We start from the raw sequence: 26,930 nt of genomic DNA on the forward strand, positions 1-26,930 counted from the left end.
ATAAACTGGTAGGGGTCATGTCTACCTCACAATAACATATACAACAGACTCCATGGTCACATTTGATTTTTGGAAGATTCATTGACAAATTAAAAACAATCACACTCTTCTGTCTTCATTTCTTTTCCTCTGTAAGTCTTGAAGGTGATCTTTCTCCATCACTTCCTTGTGCCTGCTCACTTCTTTGGAAAATCATTTTAATATCCTAAGAGAAAACATTCAAAGTGAAGTTAAAAATATTTATAAAGAATTTAGGATGAATGATCACTTAATATATGGCAAACCTTAGTAAGTTGTTTTACAGTTTTCTGCTTTGAGAAAATTGTTCTCTGTTTAGTTTGATTCTTACTCTGCAACTGACTAGTTGTTCCCTTGGAAACCCCAATTTCCTCATCTAATAATGGAGCTGTCATCTTAGATTAAATAACATTTGTGAAAGTAATTATGAAGAGTCTGGCCTGTAATGGGCAAGTCAAAAGACTATTTTTCTATAAAGAATAAAAGAGAGTATTCACTGTTTATTAAAAGAAAAATGTAATGCTAAATTAATTTCTACAGATTTGTAGAGTTTTAGCACAACAAACTACTTTTCTATAAAAAAAGGAAGAATAAAACAGTGACAGAATGGTCTCCCTTTCACCCCCTGCTGCTAACAATGATGGCCCCTGATTCCAGCTATAAATTTAGCCAAGCCTGGTTTAACTATATCTGACACGCTACGGAGTGACACACCACCTCATTCCTTAACCCTCAAACTGACTTGCCCAGGTTAGCATTGGTTATTATGAACACAGTATTCAAAGACGGCCTCTTGAGGTCGCTTGCCCAAGGTCACACACTTCATGCGTGTGGTTCCAGAGCCCATTCTCATAAGTTCAAAGTCAGTTCACCTTATGATAGGAGCAAAAGTTAAAGTTTACTATCATAACTACACATACTCAAATGTTTTCAAACGTGTATTTTAAAACATTGCTTCTTCTAAATACAGACCTTGTAAACACAGCAGTTAGGAAACAAACTTTGCTTCCCACTGTTTATACAGCAAACATTTTAACCTGAAAAACCACACTCTAGCTTTTGCTTTGCTTATCTTGAACAATCTTCAAATAACATCACTGTGGTTAAAGTTCATTTTAAAAATATGATCTATTTACTTGTACATGGATATCTGGAGCAAGAAACCCAACAGGACAAGGACGACAGCCCCTGAGTCCTCAACTTGGAGGTTTTTTCCCTTCTCTATCTCTCTTTCTTTTCTTCCTCCCTTCCTTCCTTTTTTTTTTTTCTTTTTCTGTGTGTGTGTGTGTGTGTGTGTGTGTGTGTGTGTGTGTGTGTGTTAGCAAAAATGAGAATAGAGTACCTTACTGGAAAGGGACTCTTTTTTTGTCAAATATCAAACTTTAGGCATTTCAGGTCATTGGTGCAACTCTTGCTGATTCACAATTATATGGATGAGTCCCATTTGGGGTAGTTTCCTGTTTCCCATCCTCTCATTTGGATGAGTTTCCAAACTATTTCCATGCAGTTACAGGGAGGAGATGTGAAAAAAAAGGAAAGCAGAAGTTGAAGGAACTGAGTAAGGCCCAGTGGCATGTGTGTAATCCCAGCAACTCAGGAGGCTGAGGCAGGAGGATCAAAAGCTTGAGGTTAGCCTCAGTAATTTAGTGATGGGCTAAATGATGTGCCTGTGAAACCCATCTTATATAATATGACAAAATGACATGACATGGTTAAGGGAAAAAATATGTATGAAGAAATCAATATCATATCACACTCCTGCTTAGAAGCCTATTCATGCTTCATTGCTTTTCAGATCAAATCCAAATCCCTAGGGTTCTTTGCAATCTAGCCTGATTTTACTAATTCAGTGGGGTTACTCTATACTCTTTGCAGACAGATGACTCTTTAAGGGATGGGATCCTGTTCTTCCTGGTTCGTCTTCCATGCCCTTGCCCAGACCTCCCTTTCACCTAGGAAGCTGCCACCCACTACCAAAATCCACACAGGCTTCCTTTCTCCTGCCCCACTTTCTAAAACTCTGGCCATCTTTCAAGATCCAGCTTATCCTGGGAAGATTCTCTCCATGCTTCTAGCACACAAACGGTCATATTTTGAATTCCTATAATTTCTTACTTGATTAGTCTACTTTAAATATCATTCTCTTATAATTCTTGAATGTAAAAATTATCTTGCAAATGTAAGTGAAATTTGTTTGAAACAGCAGCTAAGTTTGTACTTATTTTTTCTCTCTCCCATGGAAGTATGTACTACTGGTCTCAGTAGTAGCTGCTCAGTATCAATGATGCAAATATCCATCATTTCTATAGCATTTTTCACATGCCAGATACCATGCCAAACACTTAGCATGCATGGTAAAACTTATTCTCACCACCACGCTTTGAACAGGAATGACTGTTATCCCCATTTAAGATGAGATAGCCAGGATTAGGAGGCAGTTAAACTCAGATTAGATAGTAGTAGAGAAGAGATTCTATCCCATGGCTTTATAACTTCAGAGCCTGTGTTCTTAAATTCTGTAATTATATTTCACTCCTGGATGTGCTTAGTGTCTTGAAAGCTCCTAACTTGTTAGAAATCAATTTCAATGAGGACTAATACAGGTAATCGAGTTTAACATTAAAAGGAACCAGTGGGCTGGGGGTTTAGCTCAGTGTTAGATTGCTTGCTTAGCATGCACAAGGTCCCGGGTTCCATCCCCAGCACTACAAAACAAACCAACAAAAGTGGATCAGAAATTTAGAGCAAACAAATTTGGTACAAAGATAATTAAGGCTAGATAGTTTCATTTCTGAGCATAGGAATAAACCTTCAAAAGGTAATAGACTATCACTGAAAAGTCAGGAGAAAATATTTCTTAGACCACCTGCATTTACCAAAGTGAAAGTGCTTTTATCTCAAGCTCAGCAAGCCCTTTGTAGTCCAATAAATAGGTAGTAGGAGTCAAATAGAGAGACTTCGTGCTTAGAAAACTGGTATGAGAGAGGACTGCAGCAGCTTGCACTCTGAAAGTGGTTCGTGTCAGACTCTGCCTGCTGAGCCCCTGCTGTTAACGACCTGGGACTAGTCACAGTGGATGCAGGGTTAGCATGTGTGGCTGAGATCTCCTTGGTAACTGTGTAATCTCTGAGCTGCCGTTCTTCCTTTCGTCTAATGGGTTGGCCCACTTTCTCTGGGTTTCGTCCCAAGCTTCCCCATCTTGTACACTGTTTCCCTGAAACCTGCTGCATGCACTCTCATTTCTATTATGTACACAGTGGATTCCATGAGTTACATATGAGGACTATGTCAGCACTTGGCTTAAGACCAGGGTCTTGGCTACCTTTTTTTGGCAGGAGGGATCCCATTCTTCATAGTCTTCTGTTTTAGTGGAGTATCACTATGTGACTAGAATTATCCAGAGTCCTGATGGTCCATAAGCTGTAATATTACTACCTCCAGCCTTGGGGTGTAGACTCGAGGTAGCACCATGGCAATGATGAAGCAGATCCCAGATACAGAGAATGCCTCAAATGCTCATGAGTCTCCTGTCCCGCGGTTCTGGCAGGCTGACTGCTCGGCCTTGTTCAGCTTCTTCTCCTTCCTTGCTAGTCCACATTAGAATGCCCAGCATGCCCTGAGCCTGAGCCCACTAGAATTAGGATAACTTTGGTTCATACTCACTGGAATTTTATAGTCGGAATAATTAGCAATCAGGTCCTGAACAAAAGGGTGCTTCAAGAGAAGAGAAACTTCGATTGGCTCCAGGTTCTTGGCACCTAGGTCTTGAAAGGTCTGTATGAAGCTCTTTAAGGAAAAACAAAAATGAATTTAATTAGCTTTGCTATTACTACAGATATTAAAGTATGAAAGTACTACAGATATTAAAGTATTTGTGAATGGGAGTTACTGTAACTTCTATACAAGCTACATTTTTCAGAGTAATTCCATGAAAATGTGCTTGAAATTGAGGGCAACTCTCCTTATGTATGGGTTCTTTTACAAAACAAATCCAACCAACCTCTGCATAAATGTTCTCTGTCTTCAGGTGACTGGAAAATCTGTTAGTGTCCTGGACTTCATTTCCTCCCCGGAAGACTTTCAGTAGGGTTTCCAAGGAGATCTTTTCAGTGTTCACATTGTTAGGGATTTCTTCTTGCTTTTGTTCCCTTTCATCCCTTTCCTCCTTTGGTTCCCTTTCCTCTCCAGCAACGTTTTCCTCGGGTTCGGGAAATTCCTCAGTGTGGCTCATATCCGTAGAGAAGGAGGTCTGCCAAAATCAATGAAGAGGATGTGAACCCGGACGGAAGTCCTGCCCTCAACAGAGGCGAGCGGGACACACGGACTCGTCACACACTGAGGCAGTGGAATGATGCGTCTTCCCAAACTAAACAGAGTGGGGAAGAGAATGCGCCGGATGCATCAAAAATCACCATGTGATCCTTACCCTGTGTACATGTATGATTACACGAATGGTATGAATCTACATCGTGCACAACCATAGAAACGAAATGATGTACCCCATTTGTGTACAATGAGTCAAAACATGGTCTGTAAAAAATTAAAAGCTAAATAAAAAAAAAAAAATCACGATGTAAAATCCTAGGCCAATTTTGCTTGTGGTGGTCAGAGGCCTCAAGGTGGGAGTGTCTTATTCATCCCCATCAATCGTGCTCTGAGGGCACTGCCAGGGACATCAAATTCCTCAACAAAATGAACACTGAAATAAATTAGGGTAAGTGGTGCCAGACTTCTATATGTGAATATAGAATTTTAAGAGGATTTGTTTTGAATTTATTGCAGTTGAGGTTATAGCAAATTAATTTCTCAAGCTTGACGGATTCTAAGAGCTTCAGGAACATTTCTTTGGCTACTGTAAGGTAACTCAACCACACATTTAGAAGGCAAAATAGAAAACATATTGAACATAAAGTTGGAATTGTTTTTAAATGCAGTTCTTTGAAACTTGGCTAAGAGCCGTGAACTCAGATGCATTTTGATTCTGGCAAAGAGTAAATTGTGTCTGAGGTAATTTCTTATGTATTAAAAGCCTGAGAAATGTTTCTATCCATTGGCTCTATAATTATAAATCTAGGAATTGATTCTGAATAAATATTCATGGACCCAAAGACTTTTGGATATGGATGATCATTCAGTATTACAGGAAAAATAGAAAGCCTGTGATTCCAAAAAGGGAGAATGGCATCATAAACCACATTTCTGTAATAGAATACTATACCACCATGAAAATTATGGTTTATAAGAATACCTAGTAACACACACACAGAAAAACCCCACTCATGGTAGCATAAGTATGATAAAAACAACAAAGCAAAGTAATAAATACACTATGGTCCTCATTTCCTTATGTCTCTATCCTCATTAACAAAAATAAAGGGCACAGATACATTAAAGAGTTAAAAGTGGTTACCTCTGGGTAGTGAAAAGGATGGTTTATTTTTTCCTTTGTTTTACAATTTTTGAATTGTCTACAGTAAATTTCTATTCATACACATGGGCTGTGAGTGTGTGTGTACGCATCTTTTCTGATAATGATGATTTGCCACAGGGAAATGGATAGTTTGGGATATCGTTGGTCATATGTCAGAGAATCTCTGAATTCTGATTGCTTTTTTCCTAAGATAGGAAAAAGTATTAATTTAGGAGGGTTCCAATGTTTGTACATATTCAATTCATTTGAAGTATTAAGTGCATAGATTACAAAGTTCTTTCCAAAGAGTCATATAAGTGTCCTGCATACAAGAATCATGACATGAAATAAAATGAAGCCTCTGTCCCCATGAAGGATTTTGGAGGGATTGTGGGAAGTGTGATGAAGACTGCATTTGCTTTTAACTCTGGGTGGTTACCTGGCTTTAGTTGGGTTTCTATATCCTTATATCTTTTGGTAAATCAGCATGAACTAGAGATGGACCAAGGAAGAATGAAACATGGGGGGAGATTTCCATTTGCTTATGCAGAAAGCAAAAGCAGAATTTAATTGACTCTTAAAAACAGGAGGACTCTACCAGTTGGAGATTTTGGAATTCATTCTCTCTCTCTCTATATATATATACACGTATAAGTGTTTCAACCTCTTCTCTAATTAAACAATTGAAAATGCTGCATGGCAGGAAAGTGACACTGGCTTTAATCTCTCCACCTCAGAATCTTGGAGATCATGGCATTGGTTTCCCATCAATAATTTCCTGGGGCAACAGAATATTTAGTACAGAAAATGAACAGAGGATGTGAAGCATCTTAATGAATAGAAAATGGAAATCTTCTATTCAGAATGTAGTATGGGTGCTGTGTGAACCAGATAAAGCCAAAATAAATGTTAGGCAATACCAAAATAAAACAATGATCTAACCTGGCCTGTCTGTAATTATTTACATAATTAGGGAGGGATTTGTTTTATAAAGGTCTAATGTAAGCATTATGGAATAAGTGAATTTTTTATTCAAAGGGTAAACATGTAAGAAGTTGACATTTTTGAGTGAAGAATCCTGAACTTATTAATGTCAGAGGATGCTTTTTAAAATTTTGCTGTTTTTGCTCTCTGGGGATCAGAACAGAATAAGTTTAGTGACCAGTGAAGGGTGGGAAAGGATGGAGTTCCAGGTCAAAATAAAGGGGCTAGTTCAGCATCCTGGAGGTCCTGAAAATTGTGCAAAAAAAGGGTTTCTCCTCAACAGAGACTGAAAGACAGCAATTTTGAATGTGGGTGTAGGAACAAAACCAGTAATGCCAGCTGGATGAAAAGTCAGTGTTTATGAATGAGTAATTATTAGTAGCATCAAAATCACTCAGAGACTCCCATTATTCTCTGCTCATGGGAACAGTGGCACTGTCCAGTGCTGTGTCACACTTGGCTAACTCTCAGAAATAGGCCTCAGAGACTTCCAATAAGTGCCTCCCCAGAATGGTGCCTGTACACCTTCCTGCCGTGCATTTCTCATTCAATGAGCTCAGTCTTCCATCTCAGAAGGCAGAAAATAAGGTCAGTTCTGGGAACAAAGGTAGGCAATGATTCAAAGCAATGAATGGAATGGATATGTATGCACTTTGAACCAAGAGCCTCAGACACTGTTTCTGAGATGCTTTTACAAAACTTGTGTGGGAGATTCAAGTTCATAATTTACTAAATTCGAATATCACAACCCCATGCCACACAGACGGCAGGCAATGGACCATTTTCCCCAAATGTTACTTATTTAAAGATTCGCCAGGACTAGTGCTTACTGATGAATGCATTGCTCTAGAGCTTCTTTGAAATTACCCAAGAAACCAGGGTTTTAAATATACCTGAGCCACATTGAATAAAATCAGCATGAGCTACAGAGATGGACCGAGGAAGAATGAAACATGGGAGGAGATTTCCCTTTGTTTATGCAGAAAGCAAAAGCAGAGATCTGATTGAACGTCTTGGGTGTGAATATGGATCTGCTGGAGGTGTTATTTCTGAGCAGGCTCCTTATGGCCTCCCAGGATGAGGTTGCCCAGGAAACTAGAACACAGTTGGAAAGGGCTCAGAAATGGAGTGGCATAATTGGAGATGAGATGTGAGGACCAGGGGTGAACAAGAATGGGGGAGGCAGGTAGATCCTGCGATTCAAAAGCTCCTGGGGTTCATTCCAAGTCAGGAATAGCAGGTAAGGCTGTGAGAGAGACTTCAGGTACCTCCCTTGCCCCTTCCCCACCCCACGCCTACATTTGGTCTCTGATGTGTAGCGCTGTTCCCTGTTCCTGTATAGTGTCCTTGGATTTTAAAAGGGCTCTTGAGAGCAGCATTCAAGGGGAGCTGCTTCCTGGGTGGGGCACTAGCATAAATTGAATGAGTGACTCAGGGACTCAGCACCTCAGTGCTAGCTGGCCTGACTGCCACCCACGGAGGTGCTTGTCTGTTGCCGTGGCAACAGCTCTAACACAGCTTCCTTTCCTCTGATCTTTTCAACTCAAGTCGGTTGCTTGGATCTCACTATTGCCTCTGCCTGCCTGGAGTGCGTTCCCTCCTCCTCTGTGCCCTGCAGACTGGACTCCATTCCTTTCGCTCTCCCTCTCTCCCCTCCTTCAATCTTTCCCAACCCTGTTTCCCAGCAGACATTGATAGAACGTCGACTATGTGAAGCTACTTTGGAGGACACAAGACGGGTTAGAAATTGACCCAGATTCAAGGTGGGAATAATTTAACAGCAGGATTCACTGGGTAGATAAAGTCCTGCCTGAATTACTAGGTCTCTTTACTTCCCTTTTCTGCTGTCTAGTCCAGACTACTTAAGCATCCCAGAACAGAAACAATCATCCCATCAGGAGGGCCTCAGCTCTGTCTCCCAAAGAACAGAAGACTCAAAAGCCACACAGATTGCAAATGGGCACCTCAGAATGTGTTACTTAGTACCGTCCCCTGAGGTTTTTCCACCTCAAAGGCAAGGCAGTGTCCATTCCTTAGAAATCTGAAGGACCATCTGTAGTGGCACCTTGATTAGATATTAAACTTCACCAGGTGCCTGTGATACAAAGTGCCTGCAGACTTCAGGTGGCCTGGCTTTGCCCCAAAATACTACCAAGAGTCACATATGTGTGGGATGCATCTGAGGTCTGAATTTGCTTTACATACGAGTTTGACATAGAGTATGACAAACAGGTTGGGGTTGATAGCTTCTTCATTTTCACTTCTCAGGATCAGCACTTCATGCAAAATAAACACCGTCCTTTCCAGAGCAAACTTCAATTCTAACAAGAAACTTTGAATGGATTTTGATTTTACCACAAAAGTGTTTGATAGAATTTGGGTCCCCAGTTCTTCATGCAGTTGAGAATGGCATCTTTGAAGTCCCAGCATGTGTAAAGCATTATGTTAGGCACTGGGGGAAACATGGGAAAAAAACTAACAAACAAAAACCAAAACCGAGTATCTGTTTGACGGTTTAGATCTTCTGGGATCCCCCTCTGGAGCCCAGAGTTAGTCCACTTCTGAATGTGATTACCTTTTCTGCAGCCATCATAGGAGTTTCAACCTGTGGGAAGATATGGGTCCCCACAGCCACACTGAGGGCCCTGTAGACCCCTTCCACAGTGTCTGGGTGGCACGCGAAATAGAGCAGCATCTGAGTGTAGTCAAGCTGGGGTGGGTCCTCCTCAAAGTCAGCAAACAGCCTAAAGAAAAACTGTCACACAAAAAGAATTTCAATCAACGACAAACTGGGGTACATCTGGTAGTGAGCAGGTCATCAGGGCAGTGAAGTAACCCTGCAGGAGCACTGGAGTGGAGTCACCCTGCGAGGGCCGAATTAGTAATGAGCAGTATTAACTGAAGAGCATTCTCAGTAAAAAAGTTGAAAAGTAGGATTCTGAATTCTAATGACAAAGACAATTGTGTGCTAATCAATGGTATTTACATACTTGGGATAATGCAATAATCAAGGCTAGTGGAGACTATAATGTTAAGTAGAGAAAGGACATGGCAAGAACAAGGACCCACTGTCTGTCCTCTGAATCATCCAGACAATCTGGGTCTTCAACCTAAATATGAGCCTTGTGGCCCATCCCTCCCTGTGAGGAATGGCAGGAGGGAGAGGGAACGATGCCACTCAAGTCTTTAAACTGGTTCGTCTGCTTTAAACTTGTCCCTCAACCTCCTAGCCTTCAGTGATTTCTTCCAATGTGGATTCAATCCAGGGGGCAGTATGATATGCATGAATGTTGATTTGTTAGGTATTTTTCTTTCTGAATGACTAAGCTGACATTCATTCATCCAGTGTCTTCTGCTTTTGGCAACAGGAGGAGTCAGTGTTTGGGCACCTAAAATCCTCTGGGGCCTACAGAGCTGAGCCCTGGGACACATAGGCCACACCTAGGCACCTGTGCAACGTTATTGGGGAAGCCTACTGGCTTCCTTTACCAACTCTGCTCAACTGTGTATTTAATGACCCGGAGAAGCTTTTTAAAATGTGGATGCAGATTAAGTGGAGGGTTCTAGAACTATCTGAGGTTCTGCATGTCTAGAAAGTCCCCAGATGATTCTGATGCTGCTGGTCCTGACCCACATTTTGAGAAGTTACTAGATCCAGAGGTTATTTCCCTTTTGCTGTTCTTTGTAACCAACAACCCTTACAACTATGAGCCAATATAATTAGGCATACATGAAGGTAAGTCTGGAAAATAATTTCTGAAATTTGATATTATCAATACAAATATAAATGAAATAATTTTGGTAGGAAAATGCATAAAGTCTGTTATGTTACAAAGTGGAAAAGAATTTTAGAGATCAGTGGGATCTACAGTTTCTTTTATTCAGGGAAAAATAAGAAGCCAGAGAGAGATGCTCTCTTTCTACCCATGAAGCAAACAGCCATGTCATGGAGATGGCCAGGTGGTAGGCTGCAGGGGCTGCTGGTTTCAGTCCTACAACTGCGTGGATCTGAATTCTGTCAACAGCCCATGTGGGAAGCCAGTCTTGGATCCAGTCTTAGAAATGTCCTTGGGTGATACTGCAACTCCAGCTAACACCTTGATTTCAGCCTTGTAGAACCCTGAGCAAAGAACCCACTTAAGCCATGCCTGGACTTTTGATTTGCAGAACTGTGAAATAATAAACAGGTATTGTTCGGTCCTAATTGTGTGGTAATTGATATGCGGCATAAAAAAATAATGTTTGTTTTGTTCACATAATGAATAATGAATGTTTGTTCACATTCAACAAATACTGGGCATCTTCATGGGCTAGTTATGGACTTTTCCAGGTGTTTGTAATAAAATTCGTAGCAAGAAGATAAAGATCCAGAATCTTGAGGAATTGACATTTTGGGAAGGTAGGCAATAAAGAATAATATAAATGGAGTAAATTTTATGGTGACTATGGAAACCTCAGGAACATAGGTCAAGGAAAGAGGTGCTATGAATGAAGAGCGGGAGGAGGAGTTAAGTGGCAGGATTGGATGAGATCTGAACGAGTGTTTGAACCAAGAACCTGGCTGCAACAAATATTAATCCGTCTAAAGAAATGGAAGATGTTATGTGGTGTCACGTGGACGGGACTGTGGAGAAGAGAGTAAGACAACTCTGGTGGATTTTACTTATGGTGAATTCGAGCATCTTTTCTAAGAGAAACACTGAGGATTTCTTGAATGCTGGGAAAGTCCCTCATGGGATGCAGGTGTGGAGAGCGATGTGCTGGCTGAGCCTCCGCAGGCCCAGTGAAGTGCACTGTCACTGCCAGCAGACGGTGTGACTGCAGCATCTGATGTCTCAGGATTCCTTTTGTGAGGCATCCTGGCCTTTTATTCAGTGCTCAGGTCTCTGAGGTCATTCAAGTCCAGGGTTAATGGTAATGACCCATCTTTAGGAGCTCAACAGGGTATGGCTCAAGAGGAGGCCCTGAGTCACAACGTACAGACAACAAAGTAGGGGAGCTGAGTATGGCCCTAAATTGTAGCCCAAGCCCTCTAAGACAACACAGAGGCCTGGGGAAGGGAAAGGAGTGATTCAAGTTCCCACAGTGAGATGTAGAACTGAGAGCAGAGTTCAGTGCTTCAACCCCCAGAATTCCTTCTCAGTGGGGACATATTCCACCCCCATTTGTTTTTTCTTATTCTGATTACAGGTATGACATAAAAAAAAAATGGTTTATGTTTTTTCTTTGTCCAACTTTCTTTAGCATGTCATCCATTAACCACCTTCCATGTATAATTAGTATGGTTGAGTTCTGTTTAGCCAATACTGAATGCTATGGTTTGGGTGAGTGTCCCTAGAGGTCTATATGTAAAAGCCTGGTCCCCAGGATGGTGATACAGGGAGGTGCTGTGGACTTTTAAGAGGTGGAGCTTATGGGAGGTCCTTAGGTCATTGGGGACATGACTTCCAAAGGGATTGCAAGACCCTTGTCTCTTCCTGTATTTATTCCTGGTTTGAGATGTGAACACTCATTCCCACGTACGCTCCTGTCAGTTGTACTGCCTTCACTAGAGACCTGAAGCCATGTGTCTTCCCAATCTTAGACCTGATCTTCCATAATCACGAGTGAAAATTAACCACTGTTTACTTCGTAGGAGTAGCCTGTGTCAGGAATTTTGTTAGAGTGATGAAAAGCTGACTCCCTGATAGAGGGTTTACTGCATGCCCACGATTGTTCTAAGGGTATCACACTACACCACAATCCCACCAGAGAGGGATAACAAAACCCAAGGCCCTGAGAAGTTGGAATGCCATGGAGGCATCACAGCTCGGAAAGAGTGCATTCTGTGCTTTCGTCCCGTTTTAAGAGCATTGATGTGTGTATCACTGAGCATCCAGTCATTAGGTACTGGAGGAAGAATGGAGAAACACCATTGCCTTCATCTTTTCTGTCCTATGGACATTGCATATACACATGCGTGCGCGCGCACACACACACACACACACACACACACACACACACACCCCATCTTCAGTTCCATCAGAATACTTCTTCATCAGGCTCCATAATCCTGCTTCAGCTTCCCACTGTTTCTTTCCTCCGTGTAATTGTCTAGCAGCAGGTGAGAGCCACATCTTTCCTTTGCACCAAAATGTCCCTTCCTATTTCACTGCTGAGTGAACAACTAAAAGGCTGTGCCCTAAAGTGACATTTCTAAAAACTTCTGACTTAAACGAAAGTGCTTTTCACCTGCACAACATTCAAGCTGCCAGTGTTTCCCCAAGTGCTCAAGATCCTTATTTATCTTATTGGCAGAACCACAGAGAGACCATCTTCCCGAAGACTTTAGAATTAGTTTCAGCCCTCCAGTTTCACATTAGAAACAATAAATAAAATGCTATCCCTGCATCTGCCAGCCTCCTTCTTGGACTTTTTTGGTGATTCCCTGACGCCTTTTCTCTTACCTGCTGTCCTGCTAGCATTAGCAGATGTGCTCAAAAAATACAAATCCAGTGGAAGGGAATTACTCACTTTAAGGTCATACCCAAAGTAACGTTTGATTTTGTACTGCAATTTTGAACTATGGCTTCCTAGAAGTTGAACAGTTAATATATTACACAGAGTCTTTTCCGATGTTTAAATCTACCCTCAACAATATTTTTATATTTTAAAACATTTACACTGAAGTCAGAGTGAGTGACTTTCAGGGCTTAAGATCCTGCTTTCTATTGTGGCCTTGGAGATACAGATTAATAATAATGTTATTATTGAGAATAATATTTAGGGTAGCAAGCTCTGATGGGCTCCACAGGTAACATCATATTATGTTAGACAGAACCACAGAGAAATGGAGAAAGAGCATAAGATGTTAAAATGATAGAATCTTATCCTAAAGATTTTAGAATGAAAAGGCAATTTAGAGAAAGATGAGTTGAGTAACAACTTAGCTTATTTGACATATTTCAAATCCTGAGACTCCATGGAAATTGTCTAGAAAACAGCAGGACTTTAAGATTTTAGGCCCACCTCCTTCTCTAGAGCTGCTCAGTGCTGTTTTAGTATTAAAGTCTGTCTTTTGGGGATACAGCAAAGAAACTGGGGAGAAAGGGTGGAATCCAAAACAAATTTTCCAAGTGGAGGAACCTGCGGAAAATGATCAGTGCTATAATGCTGATTTAAAACAAAATCTCAGTAATTACCTCTATAAGATGTTCCAGCCTGTTAAATGGCAGGGGTTCAAGAGGATTTTCTGGAATTTTTATGTCTTCATCTCCCGTAAACCACAGACCAGCCTACACAAAAAGTAAAAGGAAGATCATTAGGGTATTCTGCTGAGATGTAATGGCTCTTTAAGGCTGAGATCAAACCAGTCTTGTTCCAGTCTCTAGAGCAGTGGTCTCCAGGGCATGGTGCAGAAACCATGGCTGGTGTGAGAGAAAATACTGAAACTTGTATTTGCATTTCTTTCTGTCTCACTCTTTTGTTTTTCTTTTTGCTTACTTGATGTGTGTAACATCGGTGCTGTAGAACGCACGTGTAGTTTACAAGTGCAAGTCCACAGTCTAGGGTGCAAGCTGTGTCTCACGGTTGGAGCACACAGCGAAATGAGGGGTCACTGCGGGAGGTTACACTTGCACCGGTTGCGTTTTGGGGGTCTGTGTTGCCGTAACAGCAGCTCACGTTCCACGTGTGCTGCTCACGTCCTGTTCGTTTGCAGAGCCTTGCCTGCCGCTATACGTGCTGTTAATGTTAGAAACCTCTGTGGAATGAACAGACAAGGACTCAGATCTCCTCTTTCATGACATCGCTCTTCTTCCAGTCAGTATCTGACAAGAACCACCAGCTCCCAGGTTCCAATTTGGTGATGCCTCTGCCATCTTTCCCTTCTCTCCCTTCCCACTCCTACCACTCTGGTAGACTCTATTACTCTGCCATGGGCCACTCAGTAGTTCAAGCTGCTTTGTTTCCAGCCTCTCTCTCATTTGTTTCAGCATTTACTCATAATGATTTCCTCAAAACATTCATGTTGTCCTGTTTTTCTCTGCTCAGAACCCTTTTCTATTCTCATTCTTTTGGTGGCACTATCCTTCCTACCTTACATGACTTCTACCCTCCCTCCTTTCCTCCCAGGAAAGGCTGCACATCTTTCCAGACCTGGCTCAGATCATGCTTGCTCACAGGGTTCCTCCTTGAACTCTCTGAACAATTTGACTTGCTTATGCCCCACACTTGGCACTTAGTTCATCCCTCTGGGAGTAGTTATTCATGTCTGCTATTGAACAAGCATAACATGGTTTTATTCCAAGAAAATGTCTTGCCAATTTAATTTTTATATCTGGTAAGCATTTCATATATGTAATTGTCTTGTTTTCAGTTCTTGCTCCCTGTCTTCCAGAGTGACAACCTATCCTCAACACTGCCTACTGTCAAGAGCCATTGGATGGCTTAACCTGACTCAGGCCTATGTTTCCTCCCTCCCTCCCTCCCTCCCTTCCTTCCTTCCTTCCTTCCTTCCTTCCACCCTTCCTTTCTCCCTCCCTTCCTCCCTCCCTTCCTTCCTTCCTTCCTTCCTTCCTTCCTTCCTTCCTTCCTTCCTTCCTTCCTTCCACAACTGTGTTTTAAGAGATAAGATGGCATTGGTGGCCTACAGAGGTAAGAACTGGATTTTCTTTTCCTTTTGGAACAAAGGAGATGCTGGCTCTGTGGAAGCCTGTGAGGGAGCAGAGCCAGAAAATGCTTAATGTCCAGTGTGGGCTCAAGCTTTAAATGTAAGATGCTTCTGCATCAACCAGGTGGAAATCTTTGCCCAGTGACTGATCTGTGGAAGCTGAGGACCACTGTTACGGGAGAATGGAGAGATGAGGAACACAGGTGAGACTAATGCTTCTGGATGTGATGGAATCGTAAAGGACAGAATCACCTTCCTGCCTTAAACAAGAAAAATGGACAACATATTTGAAAGGAGATATTTTAGACCTCAGGCAATGGATAACACAGGAGTCATTCTAGAAAGAAGGAAAGCAAATGAGTGTTCCAGCCTACGCTGCCAGGAGGAGCATCTGAGGCCCATGGGCCTTCCGGAATTCAGATGACAGGTTTTGGGTTGAGGGAGGTCAAGGTGGATAGAATTCACAGGGCAGAGTCTGGAGCTGCACACAGACTAAGAGAGCTCTGAAGATGTGCAAACGAGTCTTATATGCATGTGTGACGTGAGAATATAAGAAATTGGAGAAAGAACCACTGCAAAGTAGTAAGCTCAATAATTCCCAAGACACACAGGGCTGGGATTAGTTCACATTACCACCAGCCAAAGTAGAAAGTCCTAATACACAGGGCATTGGGTAGAGCCCCCAGGAGATACTGCCTACTGTAAAGGCTACTCTGGACCCACCTCCACAATTCTTGTTGTGACCTTGAAAGGATGAAACTAATTCCAAGTAACACTACTGCATGTACTACAGTAATGATATACAACAAAGTTGGATACTCAACAATATAAAATCTATAGCACCTTGCATCCAGTATAAAATTACTAGGCATATAAAAGACAGAAAAGTATTACCCATGGCCAGGAAAAACACCAAAACAGAAATGAGACCAGATATCAGAATAACAGACAAGGATGTTAAAACAACAATATAAATTCTAAATATAGAACAGTTATGTAGAAAAGTTATTGTAGGTATATTTCAGGAGGTAAAGAAAAATACAGATATAATTGAAACATCAAAAAAAAAAACACTTGACCTTCTAAAGACAAAAAATGCAATATACAAGAAGAAAAATATGCTAGGCTTTATTAACAGCAGACTTGACTCTGCAGAAGAAAATATCAGTGAATTTGAAGACACAGCAATAGAAAATGAATACAAAATAAATCACAGAGAGAAAAAAGACTAAAAATAATCAAGCATCAGCGACCTTGTGAACAATACTAGATAGTCTAACAAACACATATGTGAGTGGCTTTAAGAATTGGGAGTGGGGTGGGAAGATATCTGAAAAAATGGTCCTAAAAATAATTTCAAATTTGATAAAAATTATAAACCCACAGATTCAAGAAGCTCAATGAACCCCAAGCAGAAGGGACATGAAGAAAACTGTAGGAAGAAACATTAATCAAATTGCCAAAAACCAGCGATCAAGAGGAAATATGAAAAGAATTTACAGGGGCAAAAAGAAGCAGAGGTAAGGTTCCCTATTCTTCTCCTCATTTCTCAACCAACTATCTGTTCCATGTTTAATTGTATCAATGCACAGCATTTTCCCATGGTTCCTAAACCCAGGATACTTTATTTTAGTCTTCTAAAGCATATGATAGTTTGCAAATTAGAAGATCATTTCAAAGTGCTTTACATACAAAAGGGCTATATCAGAAAGAATTATAACAACCTGAAATGTTAAATGTGAACTTATATTGTAAGGGGTTTAAATTTACAATCAAGGTTCAGTTAACTGCATCCTGCCTTACTGAATTATTAGGCGATTTCTCTGTAAAATATGGAAATGTTCTTTGTACCCTCTCATCAAAACCTGGCCAAAAATTTTTAATTCTTTTTTTTTTTTTTTTTCTCCTCACTTTTCCTTAAAGAAGAAGTGCTATTTGGATCCTGGAACATCTGACTCGTTAAGCAGATAACAACATGTGTTCTCACCGGTAGATGATTTGCATTTCAAAATCAGAGTTCCACTACACATTTACACAGTGGAGGCAAGTGGGTGAGGCTCAGCAGGCCAGGAACAAAGGGCAAACAGGCCTGTTTTTCCAATTTAGAAGTTGCAGAAATCATCCACTCCTACAATTTGTCAAAAGAAATTGACAATTTGTTGTGAGCTTGCAATTTGTCAAAAGAAAAGAGAGATAGCAAATAAAAAACACAGTCAACAGCCATTTTCTCCCAGAAAAGTTCATTTCAGTGAAGTAGTTATACTATTTTATACTATTTTATTTTTATGTTTCCATGTGGCATTGTCACCAGATTTTATATAATTTTGCCCTAGAAACTGTTTTGATTCTTTTCATGAATCCACATTTTTTTCTTCTCTCTCTCTCTGTGAGTTGGTGAGTGTTGGAAAGTCAAACAGGGATGTCAAGTGGGCCTCTCCAAATGGCATTGGTGTCCTGGGTCTTCTAAAGAGTAGAAACTGAGAGGGGAAGGGGAGAGGGCAGAGCTCAGAAATCAGCTCTTCTCCAAACACAGGTAGTGTTCAAGTGCATATTTCTGAGTTTCTACCAAAGGCAACATCCAACTTTCTCTAAGAAATTCACACCTTTGGTAGAGGAGCTTTCTGGTTTTGGCTCAGTACTTTGGTAAAAATCGCCAACACTCTTTTTTTTCTTTTCATGTTTGTACAAAAGGATGTTCAAATTGATATCCTGTGTTAATCGACACATTGCTGTAAGTAATGAAGGTTTTCATGAGTGCCCATTGTTTAAGATCTTAAGCCATCTATGGAAAGTTTTGCTCTGCTGTTTTCATCTTCAAACAAAATCATCCTCACAAATATTAAGTCTTGGGCGATGGCAATGACAAATATATCAGAGTTCAATCAGCCAAACACCTGTCTTGCTCCACCTTGAATAACATCCTCAGGATTCAAGTGTCATTAACTCTGGCTTAACTGTTTGAGCATGGAGACCTCAGGGATATCTTAAAATTAAAAAAAAAAAAATCATGTCATCAGTTAATTGAGAAGAGAAGAAAAGAAGAAAGGGATGAGATCTTTCAATGGCAAAGCACCTGAGAGTTACAGGCCCCTGGAGACTATGAACCTGTCTCAGAATTAGCATCTTATGAACATTTCCTTCTTTAATTGCCAGTAACATGACATGATGAGCAATGGGATGAATCCAATCTGGAGAGGCAAAGTTAGTAACTCAGGTCCCTACCAATTATGGAATTTCACTTTCCTTTTTTAAACTTTTCAAAACTAAGTCAAATTTTCATACACCTGATTTAATAACTAGAATGTCTATTTCTCTGTCTTCCTAAAGACTTACTCATTTACCAACCTCTGCGGTCTGGTTTCTCTACTTTTTATTCCACCAGCATTACCTTGGTGGAGGTCACCAGTTGCATTCTACTTGCCAAGACTAATGGGAAGGTGGGCACTGGGAATATATATTGCTTTCCTTGGGTGATCTTGAAGCCAGAAGTAAAGACAGGCAGTTAGTGTAAAGTAGGTTATTGGGTCTAATTGAGAAAAGGGAGTCCTATCTGAGTCTGGGAAATTGGAAACTTGCCCTGGGAGATTGGAATGTTCATGTCTTCAGAGCCCTTTGATACCACCTCTCCCCAAAAAGTTGTTAATGAAGCAACTCCTGAGCAGACAGAGAGCTACTAATCAACACCCCCTGGGCTGCCACTTCCTTCCTGCCTAGCACTCCACATTGGTCCTTCCAGCCCACCTGCTCACCCCTGGCTACCCCACTGGCATCTCCCAGTCACTATACAGGATGGGGGGAAATGAACAAGACAAGGGAGAAAATTGCTGGAGAGCAAAGGAAATTTTAGATTTTTAAAATGGAGAGGACTTCCTCATCCCACGAATTCCGCCTTTGGGTCCCCTTCTTCCACCTGGGAGAAGTCTGTTCTACTACCCTTTCATAAAGCTTCTTACTTTCTACTCTACACTTGCCTAGATGTGCTTCTCTGGTGTTATACTTCAACACGTGAGGAAGCAGAACTCGCCACTGGTATCTGGCGGTAACAATCATTCATTCGTAACTTCATCAACCACCTACAGAGGAGTGACTTTCAATCCCTTCTGGTCCTGCCAGTTTGAATTGGCTATTTCTGCCTACATATCCCACAGACATTTTATACTCAGTTTGTCAAATATACTCTCACCATGAACCTTTAGTTCTTTAGCAAGTTCTGAATTTTTTAGATGCTTTCCCTGGAGATGGAAGCCATACTTCTACCTGGGGCTCTGACTGGCTGCCTGTGCTGCCTAGATATGGACTGTCAAGGAGTCAAACACTGGCCTGAGACCTGTGATGTGACATCACTGAATATGAAACTTCTTAGGTCAAAAGTGTTGTGGTATTCCCAGTCTACCAGGTCTGGTAGCAACCTGCATGTACTGCTCGAAAGTGATGGTGCCAGTCTGTGCCTCATCTACAGCCTTGAATCTCTGCAGGGTCTCAAGGAGTTCCTCTTCCATGGGGATGGGCCAAGGCATCGATGTCACTAACAGGAATTTCCGCCAGTCCACGAACTCTGAGTTTACTACCAATAAAGATGTTAACTCCTGCAACTGAAAGAAAACAGGAAATGTCATTGGGATATTTCTATGACTCTTACGTTGAAGCTCTACCAGCTGGGCTTCCAGAGTTAAGATTCAAATAAAAGAAGCAGAACAGAGCCAGTTTGACTTCAGTTCTTTTTTGTTTTACAAACAAATCTCCACCAGGCAGTACCTAGAAAGCGTTACATTTTTTTGCTTCCTTGACATTCATGGTTTTTGTTTACTGCTCCACAGCCGCTTTACATATGGGACTCCAGTTAACTTTTTACCATGCACACAGGTGGGGTAAAAGTTGTAGCTGTGCCTGGGCAAGGACTCTGCAGCCCACATGGGTAAAACTTTTAACCGTTTTGTTTTCTGAGACATTCTTAGAGAACAGATTATGATGAAAACCAGGACTGAAGAATCATTTATTATGACTAGTTAGGGTCATGGCATCTGGTAATTATAGAAGCGCCCTGATTGAAACTTACTGATTGTTAGATCATTAACATTCTTCAAATACTGAGTATGTACATGCTATCTGTCTTGGTTTCAACTCCATTCATCTGTTCATTTATTCAGATTTCATTTATTACCTATTAAATGCCAGATGCTGTGTAATTGCAGGTTATTTTGGAATTCTTGACTCATTGATTAAGTAAGAATAATATGAAAACCTTTGAAGAATGAATAAAATGGAAGCTTACTTCAGGTTGGGTGAGATGCATCCATCCACTTGGGAAGTTGTTTGTTCCAAGGTTCAGGGTCACCACATCAAGCAGAATGTCAGTAAATGCCTTATTTCCTATTATGCCTAAAACATAATGAAAACTATTTTGTCTCTTATATGATAAGGCTTTTTATTTTTTGGCTAAGGTAGAAAAATTAATGGGAATTCATATAATCATTTTTTCTTTTCCTTCCTTCCTTCCTTCCTTCCTTCCTTCCTTCCTTCCTTCCTTCCTTCCTTCCTTCCTTCCTTCCTTCCTTCCTTCCTTCCCTCCCTCCCTTCCTCCCTCCCTCCCTCCTCTCTTCTCTCTCTCTCTTTTTTTCTTTCTTTCTTTCTCACTAGGGATTTAACCCAGGTACTCTTTACCACTGAGCTACCTCCACAGAACTTTTTGTATTTTATTTTGAGACAGGGTCACCAAATTGCTTAGGGCATCTCTAAGTTACTGAGGTTGGCCTTGAAGTTCAGATCCTCCTGTCTCAGCCTCCCAAGCCTCTGGAATTACAGGCATGTGCTACCAAGCCTGGCTACATAATCAATTTTTAAATACTATTCATCACTGTAATCTTTAGAGAAATAGAAGACTGTTTGAAAACATAATTTATAATAACAATTTCCCTGATATTCTTCCATTATTGTTTCCTGAGTGAAAATGTCTTTTCTGGTCTATTAATAATTAATTCCAAATTGAGCAAAGCACTAAAACTATGTACGTTTTGGTTTGTAGTCTTCTTTGATTTTTCTGCTCAGAATAGGTTGAAATTTTTTTTTTTAAATTACTCTAAGTTTTTCTATATGCAGTAGGGCACAAGAGTGAAATATTTTGGCAAATATGAGATATGTTTCAAATGCATGCAGATCACCACTATAATTAAGGTAACACGTTTATCTTCATCTTGCTCTTCAGCTCAGAATTTGCTTATTTGCTTTTGTAAATGCAGGGAAATTTGAATTGTTACATAACTAGATTGAAAGTTCCAATTTAATAATCTAATTGATTTGATATTTTCAAGTATTTCACAAACTATCACCAAAATTTCAAATGCTTTGCTCTTATACACTGATCTACTTCATCTTATCTAAAAGAGATGTCTAACTTTGTGTTTCTAATTTTAAACTGCATGCATATGCTTAAAAAAGAAATAGGAAAACAAATGTATCTGCTTTAAGAAAAAGTCTCCTAATCCATGCAGCAGAGGTACCTTCTATACCCATGAGAGGCTCCTGACACGTATCCAGGTATTTTTATGTCCCATGTGAACAGATATTCTTTGTTCAGGAATAAAATGGAGTGAAACAGAAGTAGAGTCCCAAAGTTTCTTTTTTACATCTATGTTTTTAGCATTTTTAAAAGTCCACATGAATTTTATCATTTCCTCTGATCACTGGGGAAATGCAATAATCCCTTTAAAAAGTCAGTGGTTCAAGTCAAATATACAATTTCAAAATTGCAAGGTCATATTCTGGGTAGCAAGAGTGGAACCTTTATTTCTTTGATATAGTCGACCATCCAGAGGTTGTTCAGAAATAGATTCTGTATTCTTTGTGATCACACCTGAGTATTCAATTTCATAGAGTTGAGGATATATTCCTAGGTAGTAGAATTTTCAGTGAAGCTTTCTATGATACCACATTGGTTTTCATGTATGTTAGAAATAAATTTGTTGTGTGTCTCAAGAAGAAAATGTAAATAAAATCTATTGAAATCATAAAGAAAGCCAAAGTATTAAAAAGTCTTGCAAGTGTGCAATACATTTCCACTGTCTCTAAAGGCTGTGGCTGGAAACAGTGTTGTTAGACAACACTTTCATATTACATAGGGATTATTTATTTGGGGATCTTGGTGTGAAATGTGAAAATTATTTTAATATTTGACCTTGTTACTCAATTGGGTGAGGCATGTAGTGATATGATTTTCATACTTAATACAATAACAGATGCATTTACAAATTTTGTTCATAAATTTAAAAAGAATGACTCTTTCAATTTGGCCATATGTTAGTCGCCTAATGCTATTTTCATTTAGAATTATCCAGGAAAAATACTTAACTATGTACCAGGCCCAAGACCAACATCAGTCTGGTTATCCTTAGCAAGAACTCTCAGGAAAATGGATGTCAACAGAACAGCATCACTTAGAAGCATACTCCTCCATTCAAAGAATTCAGAAGAACATGTAAACCCAGAAGTGGAAGTTAGAAAGTTATAGGAAAACCAGTCTTCAGATTTTGCTTATATGTTTGGAAGATGTCAAAGGTCAGGCAAAGACTAGGTTTCTGTCTTACTTTTAAATTTCAAATTTTTGAAAACCATTTTATTTTTATATTTATTTGATATGATCAATAACAGAAGTCAACATTGTTCACTTTACTCATCACTTTCATCTTGGCTTTCTGAGTTTGATGAGCAATCTGAATTAGGCCCTGTGTCACCGGCTGACGATGGTGTCCTCATATTCCATAAATGGATAGCTTTCCTGGGGTCAAAATTGTTGATGTCTGGAGAATTCAACTGAATGATCAGGACATCTGTCATACTTTTGGCATTGATTTTAGTATGCATGTGTGACTTGGTACGTTTCACTTGATAAAAGCCACGTTCCGCTTCAGCTGAACTTGCAGGCAGGGCCAGCACCAAGTCGACTAGCATCAGAACATTTGGGTACTTGTGGGAGTAAATGGAATTCACAAAATCCCAGGTCAGTTTTCGAATGTTCTGAAATCTAGAAGGGAGGATAAAAACCATAGAAGACTGAGACACCTGGGTTCTGCTGAAATATTCATACAGATGAGTTTGTTGAGTCAGTTTGTTGTCTTGCTCACCTGGCATAAATCTCTAATTTTAACATGCCCCATTCGGTGTCCACGTCATCAATTTTCACATTGGCTGCTTCTAATACTGGTTCGTAATGTGCAGTTAGGATGGATACCTCTTTTTCTCCAAATTCTGCAATCAAGATTAAAAAAAGTCACATATCCAAAAGAAACTCACACAATCAAAGAATAACAGGTTGAGTCAGTGTGTGCAGGTCACCTTGATTTAGCTTTGTGGGCCACAATTTAAAGCTTCCAATCATTGTTGCCCTCACCACATCTAGACTGGCATCTCTGAAACAGTTCTGCAGCCTCTTGATAAGATGTGTTAAAACCACGTTTCTCACAGAAGAAATGTTTTCTTTTCCTCTGAGGCAGTTACCGTGAAAATGTGTGACTAAATCCACCTTGCGTTCTTTGGGACCCGGTCTGGGGAGGAAAAAATCACCCCCAAAAATAATTAAATGAAAAAGCACTGGGCAAATGATTTCCTAAGTCCAATGATCTGGTTTGACAGACAAAACCTCTCACCTGGTTTGATATATCTGGAGCATTTCCAGCGTTGACTCCAAGGTAGCAAATATGTCAGCAATTGAGGAATTTCTATTCTGATTGACACGGGACAGAATGCTAAGGACACTAATGACATCCATCAAGAAATGGGAAAATTGAAGCATGTCAGCCTGGAGAAGGAGATCTAGAAGTTCTTTGGCTTTCTGTTGACTGGTGTCACTTCTGCCTTCACCTGCCTGTAACACAATTGGGGAAACAGTGATTATCTTTCTCAAAATCATTACTGCAAGGAGCTAAATGAAAGTATTTTCTGTTATTATGAAAAATGTAATATGGCATTCAAAATACTTACTGAGTGCAGTTGCTGAACAATTGCAGGATATCCCCTGAGAAAGTTCTGGAGGGCTGCCTGTAATCCATTGAGCCACCTCCTGCCTCCTATTTGAGAAGGCATCACAGGTCGAAGGTGCAGGCTCTTGAAAGCAGTTATCAGAGAACTCTTATGGAGAGGAGAATTGTGATAGAAGTGGTAGATGTCCTGAAGGAGTTTTTCAAAATCATTGTACAGAGGAATGCTCTGGAATACTGCCTTGTAGGATAGATCAAGGTGATGTGCAAAGCAATATACCGTCTGCACACATGGTTGGATTTCTTTCAAAAGCAGGGCCACTCCATTCTCTCCCTCTATTCCAGGGGTACCCTCACTTCCAAAACCAACCAGTTTCTTTGCCCAGTCTTGACTCGACAGCCTAACGTGGAGATTTGTCTCTAGAGTTTTCTCAATGGCATTTTTTATTGACAGAGGATCCTTCTTCTCTACTATCTGAACCCCAACAATTTGACAATGCACTTTCCCCCCATGTGCAAACTGTACATAGACAAGCTCAGCTTCCTCTATTAAACTCCCTGTGATTCCGTCACTGATGATGGAGAAAAATTTACTTTTTTCTAGTTTTTCTCTTAGACTTTTCCTTTCTACCTCAGCAATAAAATATGTAAATGTTCTTGCTGATTTGTTAGTTCTGAAGACTGGGCCAATATCGACACCCTTCATGTCATCCAGCTTGCACATCCAAATAAAATCTTTGAGGGGACGCCCGGTCTTGGCGATGGCATGGCATGATCTGAACAAGTTCTCCACTCTCCCCAGGGTTACTTTGCTCATGGTCCTCACCATTAGTTCGGTGGCGGCTTTGTTTCCTGGAGAACCACTTGTCGCTTCCATTAGTGAAGCCTTGGCGTGGGCCTCGCTGAGATGATGAGCATTGAGAAATTCAGTCCTAAAGTTGTCAGTGCCATAGAAAAAACTCACTTGACTTCTCCCTGACTTCACCCCATGCTTACGACACAGGGCACAGAACATAAGGTTTAATAACTCATCGTATACAAGCCAAGGGTATTTTTTTAGCCAAATTTTCAAGAACTGATTGCTTCTCCTTGGAAGGTAGTGGTCCAGTTTCTGTGACCTTTTCTGCCTTTTGGTGACTGCACTGACATCATCCGGAGGATTCCTGCCTTTGAAACGACTCTGTGTTGTTATTTTAAGTATCGGCACAGTCAACCCTCAGTCATGCTTACTTTCTGCCCAACCCCTGTGCTTGCTTATTATTTCTGGAAAAATTACATTGGATGCTTATTACTTATCAGGTATTCTTCTAAGTGCCTTAACTGGTTTTATATCATTTGATCTTTACAATCTATCACCCCTTTTTATAGTTAAGGAACTGGACAAATTATTATTGCCATCATTTTTGGATAAAAAATTTGGGCCCCAAAAGGTAAATTCTGTCCAGTGTTGCAGTGCCCATAAGTGGTTGGGCTGGGATTCACCAGTAGACAAAATTACTTCACAGCCCTTATGTTTGTGCACATACATACAGCACATACAGCCTTTATTGTTATTACGGGTTTCTTTTATAGAGGAAAGAGTGCTATGATCTTCTTTCTTTAGAATCCATTTCTCCATGCAGAAAGGGGACAATACTTGTAATTACAATGTAGCTATTTATTATTTTGCTATTATTATTAATATTATTATTGTTATTATTGTAGCTATTTATTATTTTCCAATGATGAGAAAATAATAATAATAATAATAATAATAATAATAATAATAAATAACAATAAGGCAAGCATGGTAGTGCATCTACAAGATCTGCCTGGGCCATCTCTTCCTTCTGCCGAGTTCTTTTTCTGGGAGTGATACAGCGATCTTGTTAATTTACAAAAATGGTGTCATGCTTTGAGACCTTTGCCAGATGGTTTGGTAAAGAAGCTGTGCCTAATGCTGCATCTTTTTCTTTTCTCTGAAAGTCTCATTTTGACTCATATTTAATTGTCAGATTATTCTATCTGGATAGAAGGATGAAAAAATAAACATTATACTAAACAATGTCCTCAAATTACAGTTTCTTCCTGAAGGAAGAGAGCTTAGACTACAGAGATCCTCCTTGATTTATGATGGGGTCACATCCTGTTAACGCATTATAAATTGAAAATACTGTAAGTGGAAACTACGTGGAAAATGCATTTATTACACCTAACCTACTGAGCACGGTACCCTGCAGAGTGTCAGCTGTGTCCCCCTGTGATCCTGTGGCTGACCAGGAGCGATGGCTGCCTGCAGCCCAGCACTACCAGGAGCCACCATAATACCATGTGTGGCTGACATGGGAAAACAGCCCAGTTCCTAATTTGAAGTTGGACTTCTCTTGCACTATTGTAAATTCAAATTAAATCCTAAGTTAACCATTCTAAATTAGGGAGCATTTGCAAGTTCTAATTTTAATCATTTAATGCATGTTTCATATAATAAAAATTACAATCAAAAAAATTGAATATGCATTTGTGTGATATTATAAAATATCTCATGCTGACAGCCTGTCAGGGTCTATTTTTGGTCAGTGTTTTATGATTGTAGGCCTTGGTTCCCCAGCTGGGTTTTAAGCTGTTCTGATCAGTCCATACTGTCTTCTTTTGTGCTTCCAGCTGATTGCTAAGCACTTACTAGCCATTTTAAGAATTTAAATCACCTCTGATCATCAATTTTCACAATTTCACAACTCCCAACCTCTGACACTGGTTGATCTGCCTCTACCCCTCATACCTTACTTTCATCTAAGTTCTGTTTTGCCTTTCAACTGATTTTCTTAAAAATTGTTTAAACAGATCCCTTTTTTTTCAAAAAATTTCCTAAATATTATTTTACATTTTATTTCAAGTTAGACTCCATTTAGTTAACTGCCAC

At 40.2% G+C, this 26,930-nt stretch overlaps 1 protein-coding gene across 1 annotated transcript in view; it reads right to left on the reverse strand.

Moving 5' to 3' along the window:
* Positions 1-67: 67 nt before the first annotated feature.
* The window catches only part of SPEF2 (sperm flagellar 2), a 182,335-nt gene continuing 155,472 nt past the window's right edge, over positions 68-26,930 (reverse strand). The window contains exons 31-42 of the mRNA XM_079145179.1: positions 24,036-25,198; positions 23,702-23,919; positions 23,391-23,599; positions 23,180-23,303; positions 22,736-23,079; positions 20,335-20,441; positions 19,472-19,654; positions 13,594-13,686; positions 8,988-9,167; positions 4,019-4,267; positions 3,682-3,804; positions 68-205 (exon numbers count right to left, since the gene is read on the reverse strand). Coding sequence (XP_079001305.1) covers positions 116-205; positions 3,682-3,804; positions 4,019-4,267; positions 8,988-9,167; positions 13,594-13,686; positions 19,472-19,654; positions 20,335-20,441; positions 22,736-23,079; positions 23,180-23,303; positions 23,391-23,599; positions 23,702-23,919; positions 24,036-25,198 — 3,083 coding nt within the window. The 3' untranslated portion in view covers positions 68-115. The remainder of the gene's footprint in view (positions 206-3,681; positions 3,805-4,018; positions 4,268-8,987; positions 9,168-13,593; positions 13,687-19,471; positions 19,655-20,334; positions 20,442-22,735; positions 23,080-23,179; positions 23,304-23,390; positions 23,600-23,701; positions 23,920-24,035; positions 25,199-26,930) is intronic.

The sequence above is a fragment of the Sciurus vulgaris genome, assembly GCF_902686455.1.
Source record: "Sciurus vulgaris genome assembly, chromosome: 6".
Classification (NCBI taxonomy): Eukaryota; Metazoa; Chordata; class Mammalia; order Rodentia; family Sciuridae; genus Sciurus; species Sciurus vulgaris.